The sequence below is a fragment of the Petaurus breviceps genome, unplaced genomic scaffold, assembly GCF_028583685.1.
Source record: "Petaurus breviceps papuanus isolate PSGF00001 unplaced genomic scaffold, PetGlider_PUasm1.0 174, whole genome shotgun sequence".
In the NCBI taxonomy this organism is placed as follows: Eukaryota; Metazoa; Chordata; class Mammalia; order Diprotodontia; family Petauridae; genus Petaurus; species Petaurus breviceps.
Window position 1 is genome coordinate 49,838,513 of NW_027185761.1, and position 12,939 is coordinate 49,851,451.

The window sequence follows — 12,939 nt, forward strand, 5'->3', positions numbered from 1 at the left end:
TGTTATTTGACTGAAGCTTATATCTACTTTGGTGGGGAGGGAAAGGCTATGATATGGAAATTGCTCAAGGAGCTCACAGACCAAGCTCAGTAAGTACATGGTTAAAAACCCTGCCATTTATCCCTTAGAGGCACATAAGCCAAATCAGAAAAACCTGTGAGTCGGGGAGTGGGAGAAGTGGAATTAAAAAAAAAGAAATATTTGTTCAACATGGAAAAACTCACTGAGATCTCCTTTGTCGACTACAGCACTGCAAATATGGATTCTGTGTTCCCAAAGAACTGGAGGGGCCTCGGACAGATGGATCATGGGGGAATTGGAGTCACTTTGGGACCTGCTCAAGGACCTGTGGCGGTGGCATCAAAACAGCCACTCGAGAGTGCAACAGACCTGAGTAAATACTGCCACCTTTCCTTCTGTCTAAAATGGATGGTAAAAAGAATCTGGGGCTGACTGAGTCAGCTAAGTAATGGCTGACAGCTCAGTGTTATAACCTTGCAAAGAGCTCTTTTGGGATCCTCATACCTGCCCTGTGAGAGAAGTGCTTTGGGTATAATTATTATTCCCATTTTCCAGGTGAGAAAACTGAGGCTCATAGAATTCAAGTGATTTGTCCAAGGCAATAGCCAGTAAGTGATGGAAGTGGAATTCAAACTCAGGCCCTTCTAACTTCCAATTAATGGGAGTATCATTAAATCATAGACTGTCAGAGTTGGGATAGAGAACTAGAGGAAACAGGTTCAATTCTTTCCTCTCACACTTACCATTTATGTGGCTTTGGACAATTCTCTGATCCTCTTCAGGCATCCTGTTTCCCCACCTATAAAATGAGGTCATCCTAAGTCTACCCCCTTAATTTTATTTGTGGCAGAACCGAGACCCAGAGAGGTTAAGTTACTTGCACAAACTCACATAGCTAGTGCCAGCGTTCAGCTGACATATGAAACCCCACACGTTCAGCTCTGATGTGGTCAAGCAAAATCAGCCAGTATTTTTCAATCCCCTCTGTCAGAGATCATACTAGGAACCGTGGGCGTGTGCTTGTGTATATATGTATATAAATCTGTGCATACATATACAATAGTCTTTGATCATGAGGAATTTTGCCTTTGCTCAGGACTCAGGATATACTTATGCAAATAATAAGTTGATATTTGCATAGTACGTAAAAGTTTGCAAAATGCTTTTTATATTTCATCTCTTTTAAATCGCATGACAGCCCTATAAGTTAAGTATTAGAAGTATTTTTATTCCCATTTTCCCGATGAGGAAACTGAGGTTCAGAGGTGCTTGCCTAGGCACTCTGTACCAAAAATAGAATTCAGAACTAGGTCTTCCTGCATGCAGGTGCAACCCTTTATACATCATGCCATGGGGCTGTCTGCAAAACAGCTAGTGAATGAGACAGCATACTATGGGAACAGGCTGTGTATTAATGAATGGCTCAAAGTCCTCTATGAATTTAGAGACTGAAAATGTCCTTGTGGCAGGAAAGAATTATGAGAAGGCTTCATGGAGGAGGGGGGATTTTCAGTTTTCAACTGGGTGGAAGATTTATGAACCAATCAAAGTGACTGGTTTGGGGTCAGTCAGCTTTGTAGAGCACATACTGTTTGGGGATAAGGGATCTCCAGAAAGCAATGGTCACTCCAAAGTGTAGATAACTGGTGAGTCCAATTTTTTTTTTCTATTAAGTTTTCATTGAGTCCCGGACACATGCTTGTACCAAGTGCGGTGATATAGGGAATAAGACCAAGGTTTGGACTCAAAAAGTAGTAAAACTTACACTCTTCAAAAACAAGGAATGTCTCATTTTTGTATTTGTACCCTCTATCACCGACCATTGGACCTTGCACATAGCAGGCCTTTAAAAAGCTAATAAATTGGGTTGTATCCCCATTACTCATCACAGTGCTTTACATAACAGTAGGCGCTTAATAAATGTTTCATAATAATAAAAGTTTATTGCCTTACTGGGAGATGAGTAATATCCCATAAACAACTGGATGGTCCAGATATTTTTCAAGATTTTGAACGGTTTCAGTTTTATATAATAATAATTATTATAATGATAGTGAGCATTTATGCTTTAAGACTTACTAAATGTTGTATATGTGTATAATACATATATTTATATAATAATTATTATTATTATGATAGTGAGTATGTTTAGTATACAGGATACTATATATGTGTATGTATCTACATATTTACATAATTATTATAATAATGAATATTCACATTTTGTTTTAACTTTTACCAAATGCTACATATATGTGAATATATACATATTTATATAATAATTCTTGTGACTGTGAATATCCATAATTTTTTAAGGTTTACATAATACTATTCATGTGTGTATATACTTACACATGTGTGCACATATACATGTGATGTGTATATGTGTGTGTGATATATAGATATATATGTGTATCTTTTATTTTTATATAGAAATTTTTTTTCATCAGATTCTAATTGTCACCTTACAAACAAAATCTAGTGCTTAAATGGTACTTTGCCTCTTTGGGTGCTATAAAGGACTAATTGAGGAAAAAGACTGGATTATTGGGAATATAGGTGCTAAAATAATATCTTAACACTCATGTTCCCAGAAATTCAGTTTCCTTCCTCAATTAGGAAAGTCAGTTTTAAGTGGGGAAATGATTCAGAGGAGAAAAACCAGATCCAAGGGAGAATGTAAGCACAGAAAAGTGTTCTTTAAAGGCATTCCCGCAAGAGATAGATCCTCCCCTTGATGGGTGATGGACCTCATGGGGTCACTAACTCCTTCTTAGTTTGGAGATTACCATCTTCTTCTCAGGCTTGTAGCCTTTAGCATCTAATGCATAGCCCCTTTTAAAACCACGTGTGTACTTGTAATGGCCCTGCTGATTTCACATTATTCATCTGAAAGGAATGTTGTGTTTGTTCAGAATCTAGAGACTATGCATTGTCATGATTTTTAAAATAGAGTAATAATCACGTGATTATTGTATATATGGGAGTCAGAGCACAGGGCTTTGAATCCTGGCTCCTCTGCTTACTAGATCTTGGGAAAAATCCCTTCCCCTCTCTGGGCCTCCATTTCCTCATCCGTAAAATTAAGGATTTAGACCATATAATCCCCAGAGTCTCCCTTCCAACTCTAAATCCTATGATCATCTTCTATGAAGTAATAGACAGAGTCTAACCATATGCATAGAAGCACAGTATAGACAATTAGCAAGCAGTATGTGTTGACATAAGCTGGGAGATTGTATGCTTTCTAATTTGAGGAATGGAGGAAGTCCCTCCGGTTGGCATTAACAGATTTGGGGACTATGTTTTTGAGATTGTGGGGATGAATCTAGGTCTAGAACTCTGATCAAGACGGAAATTTAGTGACAAAGTGCCTCACTATTGCTTTTCTCTTCTGATTCTTCCATTTTGCTTATAAATTAGGACAGATTCAGTTAGAAAAGAGATAAATGCCTTGGTCTAAATATAAGAGAAGTCATGCTCGTTAGGAAAGGAATTTCCTGTCTAACCCTCATTGTCTTTGTAAATGCTTAGGAAATTGATTGAAGTTCACTTAGTGAATTAGCTGGCCTGTCTATCTATCTGTCTGTGTATCCATCAATTCATCTACCTACCCAGTCATGTGTTTCCTTCCTTCCATCTCTTTCTCTATTCCTCTACCTATTCATTCATCCATTTCTCTCCCTCTATCTTTCTGTCTTTGTCTCTTTGTGTCTCTGTCTCTCTCTCCCTACCTACCTATTCATCTATCCATCCATCATATTTATCCATATCTCTAGCTTTCTCTGTCTTTCTCTTTCTCTCTCCATACATCTATCCATTCATCCATTTCTCTACCTCTATCTCTCTGTCTATTTCTCCATCTATCTATCCATCCTGTTCATCTGTGTGTCTCTCTCTGTGTCTCACTGCCCATCTATCCATTCATCCATCCATTTATCTCCCTCTGTCTCTCTGTCTCTTGTCTCTCTCCATTTATCCTATTCTTCTATATTTCTATCTCTGTCTCTCTCTGTGTGTCTCTTTATCTATCCATATCCATATCTCTACCTCTCCACCTCTCTTTCTTTCTCCATCCATTTATCTACTTATCTATCCTTTTTTGACCAGACCTATGATTTCCTTAATGTAAGCAGCTCCCAGTGATGGATGAAGATGCGTATGTGACTTATTTGTGGACCAGACCTGTAATTTCATTGCCATAGGAAAACTCTCAATGAGGACATTCCCTCTACCAATACAGAGGGAGATCTATCCTTGCCTCCCCTGTGGCTATATCTATAAAAGTTGCCTGGAACAGTGCGGGGTTTAGTGATTTGCTCAGGGTCCCCACAGCCACTTCATTTGTCAGTAAAGGATCTGAACTCAGGTTTTCCTGTCTTCAAAAAAAGTCAGCTTTTTATTCACTGCAGGACACTGATCTCTATTTACAGAGAAATTAATTTTTGCCCTATTAACATTTGGATTCTGTATGAGAATTGTTTTCTATTTTTTAAATGCTGAGGTTGGGAGGGATTACTTTAAAATGTAAAGAATTGGAGGCTAGTGATAGACTTTATACCACATTAATAGAAGTAGTAATGATCATAACTTACATTTCTGTATGTCAGTTTATGGGGTGTATACATATAGAGCTACATTCATTGATTCTCACAACATCCCTGTGGAGTAGGTGCTTTATTATTTGATAGGATATTGAGTCTCAGTGGTCTGAGGCAAAATTTGAACCCATGTCTTGATGATTTGAGTTTAACCAGTTACTTACAAGTCAGGGTGAAGATTTTCTCAGGGATAAGAAGCACTTGGGGTTGATTAGCTTTCCCATGATTTCACTTAAAGGTCACTCAGGATTTCCTTTCATTCTGTATTATGTATAATAACACTACTGAATGACCAGCCTACTTCTACTCTATTTTATAAAACCTCAATAATACTGAAATAGATGAACTCCTCGGAGCTTTCTTTAATCCTTTGTTTCATATACATAATCAGAAAAGGATGCTGGGGTTAAAAGTTAGTATTGTTTTAAAGTAAGAAATTCCTCTAAATTTCCAAGGTAGACTAAATAGAAAAAAATGCTAGTGGGCTAATATGTTAAAAATAGAATAAACACTAAAAAAAATGCTTCCCTATTTACTCTCCTCCAATACACACATCTGCAGATAAATTCACATAATAATTGCTGATATTTACATAACATTTTAAGATTTGCAAGGCAATTTGCCTCCATAATTGATTCTGAACTTTCTGAGGCAGGCATCATCCACATTTTTCCTAGGAGGAAACTGAGGATCAGAAAGTTCGCGTGACTCATATACGGGGACACGATAAATAACAAAACCAGGAATCGAATTCAGGTCTTCCTGACACGAAAGGCCAACATTCTACTCATTATACCAGACTGCTTTTCCTGGTAGATAAATTGAGCCCCAGGTGGACACTTTGTTATATAGCATACAAAACCAAATCCAAGCAACATCTTTCAGGAAATAGGAAAAATTAGATATCTCCTGCATAGTTTTACCTTTATTAATATGAAATCGGTTATGGGTAAATAAAGAATGAGAACATTGCACCAATGAAGCTAAATCAACAATGGAAAAATCTCATTGACAACATTCAGAAGGTCTATTCAAGAGATGAATGCATCATAAAAAAAATAAATGACAGTAAGACATTCATTATTTTTAAGGTTGCCAAAAAGCAGAGGGAGAGAATTAGCCAACTTCTCTCTGCTTGAGATATTCCCTAGATTAACTTACTTAGGACTAAGTCATCTATTTCATCATGGAAGATTAATGATGAAATCACAGATCCTATTCTTATTAGAATACGGTCTTCGAACTGTGGGATGATGTTCCTGCTTTGGTTCCATTATCTCTGTTCTCATAGTAGCACTTTAAAGTTTACAAAGCACATTACAAATATTACCTCATTTGAGCTTCCCAACAACCTTGTGAGGGAGGTGCTATTATTATCCCCATTATACAGATGAGGAAAGTGAGACTGAGAGTTTAAGTGACTTGGTTGAGGTCACACAGCTAGGAAGTATCTGATGCAGAATTTGATCTTGAGTCTTCCTGAATCACCCATTATACCACCTCTAGGTGCCTGGCACAATATGTAAATAGACTAGCTTGGTCAAAATCTTTGGTTTATCCAGAGACCTGGTATATAGCCCAGCCAAGTTTCCCATCCCAGCTTTGGATCAAGGACACAGCTACCTGTTGACATATCCAGCATCCAGACATTCATTCTCTTGCCTTCTTCAGGCCTTGTTTTCTGTGCTGGGGCTGAAAGCTCCTTAAGAAAATTCTAGGAGCTCAATAAATCCTGATTTGAATAAATGACTGTTATATGAGCTCCTTCCTTCTTTCCTTCCTTCCTTCCTTCTTTCCTTCCTTTTTTCCTTCCTTCCTGCCTTCCTTTTTTCCTTCCTTCCTGCCTTCCTTTTTTCCTTCCTTCCTTCCTTTCTTCTTTCCTTCCCTCCTTCCTTCCCTCTGTCCTTCTCTCCTTCCTTCCTTCTTTTCTTCTTTCTTTCTCTGTCTCTTTCCCTCTCTCTTCTTTTTTCCTCCTTTCCTTCTTTACTCTCTCCCCTCCTTTCACCCCTCTTTCCCTCCTATCTTTCTTTTTTAAGGAAAGCTAATTTTTGTTAGGAAGATCATGAAAAAAAACCTGATTCTGCAGTGAAAACGTGGGAATCTTTCTATTAAATTCAGGGGTGTTTTTGAAGACATCTGTAACATCTTCCATTTTCTTGGGTAAAACTGGCCAGCTTCTGAAGGATGTGTTATATAATTTGCTCTCTGGGTCACATCTGGAAAATGAACATACAGAGTTGCATGCAGAGCTGAAATTTGCACTGATGTGCCTGACAAGACAAAAAAAAAAAAAACAAAAAAAAAAAAACCATATTCTTGTTACCCAAAAGTTAATAAAACCAATATGCTTCCCCTTACTCTGACTGCCTGGCCCCTCCCTCCCCAGGTCCCACCTACCCCACCCCACCTCACCCCACCGCCATTATGGACGCAGTGGGAAAAGCTTTGTCTTTGGAGCCAAACCCTGCTCTGCTGTTTAAAACCTGAGTGACTCTGAGAACTTTTCACCTCTCTGGGGGTTCAGTTTCCTTATTTATTCAATGAAAATATGAAATTGCATGACTTTAAAGGACCCCTGTAATGTTAATGGAATATGAGATCTTCCCTGCCCATTAATAGGCCTCACATGGAGCCCATTGAGGGAAGCTTGATTAGGGGAGGTTTGCTTATAGGGAAGCTTTCACACCTTTTGCTAATTTCTAATTAGGCACTGAGTCATTAGGGTTGTGATGCCTTCTGGCTCTGAGAAGTGTATAAATACTCTTGAGTTGGTATTTTGCTTTGGGGGCTCACTTATGAGAAGGACCTTGTGATTCCCTGGTTGAGATTCTGAGTGGCCGGATGTTCAGAACTCCCCAACTGCTCAGATATAAAGGCTCTCTCCATCCATAGTTGTATGTAAAGTGTATGGTTGATTCCAACAGTCTGAGCCCTGTCTGTTGGTCTTTATTTCTCTGCTTGTGTCTTCTCTGTATTTTCTCTGATGTTCAGGGTGCTGACTTTTTCCCTTGAACCAGTGAATGTAATTAAAAAAGATTGTTGACCCCTTAAACAGCCACCTTTCCTAGTAAAGCAGATCTAAGAACCTGTGCTAGCAGCCATCCTGGGGATGCAGTGTGGTTGCTGCTACATCCCCTCTCTCTCACATCCATTAGCTCTATAAACTGTCCTTAAATTAAAATGATAAAGAAAAGATCCATTGATTAAAATTAGAGCCTCTATAGGTTTTTAAGAGTCATATTTTAGCTGGTCTTGAAGCCAAGAAGAGCTTTGACACTTATAGGCTTTGTGATGCCTGATAAGTCACTTAACCTCTCTGGCCTCTGGTATTTCTCTGAGACTCTCAGTTGTATCTACACTAATAGAGGGCTTGTCCTCACACAGGAGTTCTCTATTCCAGTTAAATCCCAATTTAGTCCCAATCCCAATTTTGTTACCTTGCTACAAGGATGGGGTACAAAAGAATGATCTGAGAATTACATATGAAGAAGGGAGTGATGCCCTCTGGAGGTGGAGAATGCAAGAGCATATTGACCTGCAGTCAAAAGACCTGAGTTCAAATTATCCTCTGTCATTTACTACCCATGTGACCTTGGGTAACTCCCTTTGCCTGAGTCTCAGTTTCCTCATCAGGGGGATGGACTTAGGGCTTTTTAGCCCCCTTTTAGCTTTAGAGTTAGAGTTCTGTGATTCCATTGTATTGTAAAACCCTGCGTGGTTCATTTAACTTGGCCTCAGGTGCCTCATCTCTTCCATCTTTCAATGTCATATCCTGTGGTCCTCTGAACTAATTTCTGCCTCTTGTAAAATGGAAGGTCTACAATCTGGGAGTCACAGGACAACTGTCATGGAATACCTTGTAACTGGTAGGAAATAAAACATTAGAGATAGGAGAGCAGAGAACATGCATTAGAGACAGTGGTGCTGAGAGGAAACAGACATACACACACACACACACACATACACATTCCACCATCACCATACCAATATGGCGCGCTCTTTGTATTTTCTCAGGCCTCGGAATGGTGGAAGATACTGCACAGGTCGAAGAATGAAATTTAAATCCTGTAACACTGAACCATGTCCTCATCAGAGGAGGGATTTCCGGGATGAGCAGTGTGCCCACTTTGATGGAAAGCATTTTAACATTAATGGCTTACTTCCCAATGTGCGCTGGGTTCCAAAGTACAGTGGAAGTAAGTAGATTGGGAAGCTGATTTTATATAGGTAGCCACTGGTTCAAGGCATGAAATTCCCATCTTACTGTTTCTCTTTCTTAGTTTTAATGAAAGACCGGTGTAAGCTGTTCTGCAGGGTAGCAGGAAATACGGCTTACTATCAGCTCCGAGACCGAGTGGTGGACGGCACTCCCTGTGGACAAGACACCAATGATATCTGCGTCCAAGGACTTTGTAGGGTGAGTACAGTAATTCATTTCCTTCAGAGGATTGGCATGATGCCGTACAGTAGCTGAATGCAGCTTCTGAACAATGGAAACATAGCCTGAGGACCTTGGCTGATGGCAGACCATCCCTTCCATGCTCTGCCCCAGCTGTCTTCCATGGAAATGGAATTCCCCTTGCATATGCCTTCCCTTGTCTCTCTCTTCCTGAGCATGGTTCCCATTCCAAAGGTGCCTCATACTGTCTCACACCATCACTGTTCCTATTGGAGCCAGAGAGGCAGAGTTGGACAAAAGAGTTCCATACGCAGGATGCTCATTCTGGGAGGATCCTCCCACTGGTTCTGCTCTCCCCCACCACTGTACTTCTCTCAGGGGATGGCGTAATGGGATGCTCTGATAGAGACTACAAATAAGGAAATGCATAGAATATACCACAACCTTTCTTCGTGCCCTTGACCTTCTTAGCAGATTGTTGAAGCCTAGAAATCCCTTCTCTGAACAATGTTCTTAAATGTACAAATTAGAAGCCAATTATATTGAAATACAATTACTGTCATATTTAAAAAACAACCACTTTGTAGATTCCAGGTTAAATCCCTGACAGATATAAAGCAATGCAATGTAATTTCAAGGGGGAGGGCAATCAGAAAGCCCCTCGTGTAGGAGATGGTAGATGTTAATTGTGGTGGCCAATGTTTATTTATTTGTAATTTTATAGTGTGTGTGATCCATTTAAGGACTAAAAAGCTCTTCTAAAATATCTTCATTTTGTCCTCACAACAACCCTGGGAAGTAGGTACTATTATTATTTCCCTTTTACAGAGGTAGAAACCTAGTGAGAGTTGAAGTGACTTGCTCAAGGTTACACGGCCAGTTATTTCTGGGTGTGGTGCTGAGTATCTGAGCCTGGATTCGATCCCCCAGGTCACCCCGACACTGGAGCTGGTGCTCTTACTCACTGAGCCACCTGGCCTCCCCTAAGCAATTGGGGTTAAGTAACTTGCTCAAGGTTACACGGCCAGGTGTTTCTGGGTGGGTGCTAAGTGTCTGAGCCCAGATTCGATCCCCCAGGTCATCCCGACACTGGGGCCGGTGCTCTTACTCGCTGTGCTACCTGGACGCCCCAATATTATTTCCCTTTTACAGAGGTAGAAACCTAGTCAGAGTTGAAGTGACTTGCTCGGGGTCACAGAGCTAGAAAGTGTCTGGTGGGACTTGAACACTGGTCCTCCTGACTTCCACCTGAGCTATTCTTTGAAGAAAGATGAATCTATGAGATGCAAGGGAGAAGGAGGGCATTCCAGATATGGGGCACTGTTTTTACAAAGGCATGGAGGTGGGAGATGATGTGTCGTGTATGGCAGGTACTGAGTATTCCAGTTTAACAGGAATGGAGAATGTGTGAAAGGAGTAATAGGTAATAAGATTGAATATATACCTCCTTATTTTTTAGTTTCATGCTTACTATTTGTCCAAATGTTTTCTCTCTTAAAGCAAGCTGGATGCGATCATGTATTAAACTCAAAGGCACGGCGAGATAAATGTGGGGTTTGTGGTGGCGATAACTCTTCATGCAAAACCGTGGCGGGGACATTTAATACCGTACATTACGGTAAGAATTTGTTTTTCAGTCCCACAAGGAGAAAAAATGCCAGAGTTAAGCATTTCTAACCACATGTAATGTGTAAAAAATTAACATCACGTGTGAAATCAGTCAAAAGATGCTCTCTTCTACATCTGTCTGTGAAAAACTACCATTCAGAGGGAATTTGGCTTGTGCATTTGCATTCTAGCTCCTCTTTGCTGGGAGACAACTTGTCTTCTTTGTTCAAAGATGAGGACCCATTCAAGACCCTCCTGAATGATGTTTCTATTTTTTTTTTTAGGTTACAATACTGTGGTCCGGATCCCACCAGGTGCTACCAATATTGATGTGCGACAGCACAGCTTCTCAGGGAAGGCAGAAGACGACAACTACCTAGGTGAGATGAACAGGTGTTAGGCCTCTACACATCTCTTCTTGTGTGCAGAAGGAATTGGCAGGTTCAGTGGGGGTAGTTTGATTAGGCCCTGAGAGACCCTATGGAGTTAGGGTGACCATTTCAATGAAGAAGATGCTTTTTTTGGCCTCTGACACTTAACACTTACTATCCGTGTGACCTTGGGCAAGTCACTTAATCCTAATTGCTCTGCCTTCCCCCCTCCAAAAAGAAAAAAAAGATGCTTTTTAAAAAAATTCATGATTCTTCTCTCTAGTGGGTTCATTTTCAGCCTATATATTGTAATATTTCAGAGCTGTACAAATCAATTTTCATACCTTTCATGATGGGGAGTAGAAAATTAAAAACAAACAAAATAGACCATAACCCTGTGATCATTTTTAATGTTCTTGACCTGGCTGGCTATCCAGAGGGAATTCATTAGTCTCATTAGATGTGTTTTTAAAATTTTTGAATTGGTTCATCCACTTAATGTCTTTTTATGACATCATAGAATTATAGATGAGGAAACTGGGGCAAATTGTCCAAGATCACTCAACTAGTGAGTGGCAAGATCAGGCCTAGGACAGAAGCCTTTACGGGCTCTGGCCTCATGCTATTCCTCTTAAATGGCCATTTTCCTGTTAGACTTTTAAAGTCATATCTGAATCTGAGTGAGTGTCTGAAGGATCTGGGAATGTTTAACCTGGAGAAGAGAAGACTCGGGGGGCCCGTGATAACTTTTCCAGTATTTGAAGGGGATCTCCTTGTTCTCAGAGGGAAGAATTTGGCATAATGGGTAGTAGCTTTAAGGGGGCAAATTTCGATTCAAGGTATGGAAAGATTTCCTAATGACTAGAATGATCCCAAAGTGGAAGGGGCTGCCTTCTGAGGTTCCCTCCTACTAGGGGCCTTCCCCCACAGAAGGTCTCCTGTATGGCATAAAGACAATTCTTTTTAAAAATATATGGATTGGATTGAGCAACTTCTGGGAATGCCTTCTAAGTCTGGGATCCTCTGAATTGAAATGATCCAGTGTGGTTAGTATTAATAGTTTGACCTTTGACTTCAAACCAACCATGAAAATGATGATCAGTCTATAATACACCCAGAACTAAGATATATCAGTGGTGATGATGGGCAGTGGCTTTATGAGGAAATAAATCATGCCACTTCTTTCTATTATAGCCATTTCTCTTCATTTTTGTGTGTGAGTATCTGTGTTTAAGGTTGCATTTTGCACCCCAGCTTCTGTGGCTTAAAGACTGTACATTGACATATTAACCTTTGATGAGCTTGGCTTTGCAGGAGGATCAGAGGGCAGGGGTTATTTAAGTGAGGTGGGATGCCCTGTAATCTGTACTTACAAACTTCATTTCTTTCATTAACAGGGTTACTACACTGATATCAGGGCCCCAGGCAGACTCCTTAGATTCCAGCAAATCAATTTGATGGTTTCCCATCTGCATTTAGGGGGCAAGATGGAGATGGGGACTGGATGATTGGACAGTTAGATTTAGATTTAATTGGATTGAGAACTAATTGGATGGCCCAGCCAAAAGAACAGTCTTTAAGGAGGACTGTGATCTTGGAGGGAGATGTCTCATGAAGGTGCCAGACATCTGTCCTTGGTCCTATTTTATTTAGCATTTTTATCAGTGATTTAATTTAAGCCATACTGTGTTTCCCCGATAATAAGACACTGTCTTATTATATTTTTTTGGACAGAAAAACACCAGAGGGCTTATTTTCAGGGGAGGGCTTATTTTAATGAACATTGACAGCAATTTTAATAAACAGGTAAATGTGAACAAAAAAATGTACCTTTATTCAATAAGCAAATCACTGGGGAAGAACAGGATGACGCGCTCACTGCTGCAGCTCTGATTGGATGCAGCTCGGAGCGCGGCGTGCATTTCACAGGGGGGGGGGG

The 12,939-nt window shown here is 40.1% G+C and overlaps 1 protein-coding gene across 3 annotated transcripts in view; it reads left to right on the forward strand.

Annotated features, from left to right (window-relative positions):
- ADAMTS9 (ADAM metallopeptidase with thrombospondin type 1 motif 9) overlaps positions 1–12,939 on the forward strand; it is a 194,803-nt gene that overhangs the window by 57,077 nt on the left and 124,787 nt on the right. For all 3 annotated transcript variants that reach the window (XM_069084173.1, XM_069084174.1, XM_069084175.1), the window contains 5 exons: positions 249–394; positions 8,637–8,818; positions 8,903–9,039; positions 10,522–10,639; positions 10,914–11,009. In XM_069084173.1, coding sequence (XP_068940274.1) covers positions 249–394; positions 8,637–8,818; positions 8,903–9,039; positions 10,522–10,639; positions 10,914–11,009 — 679 coding nt within the window. The remainder of the gene's footprint in view (positions 1–248; positions 395–8,636; positions 8,819–8,902; positions 9,040–10,521; positions 10,640–10,913; positions 11,010–12,939) is intronic.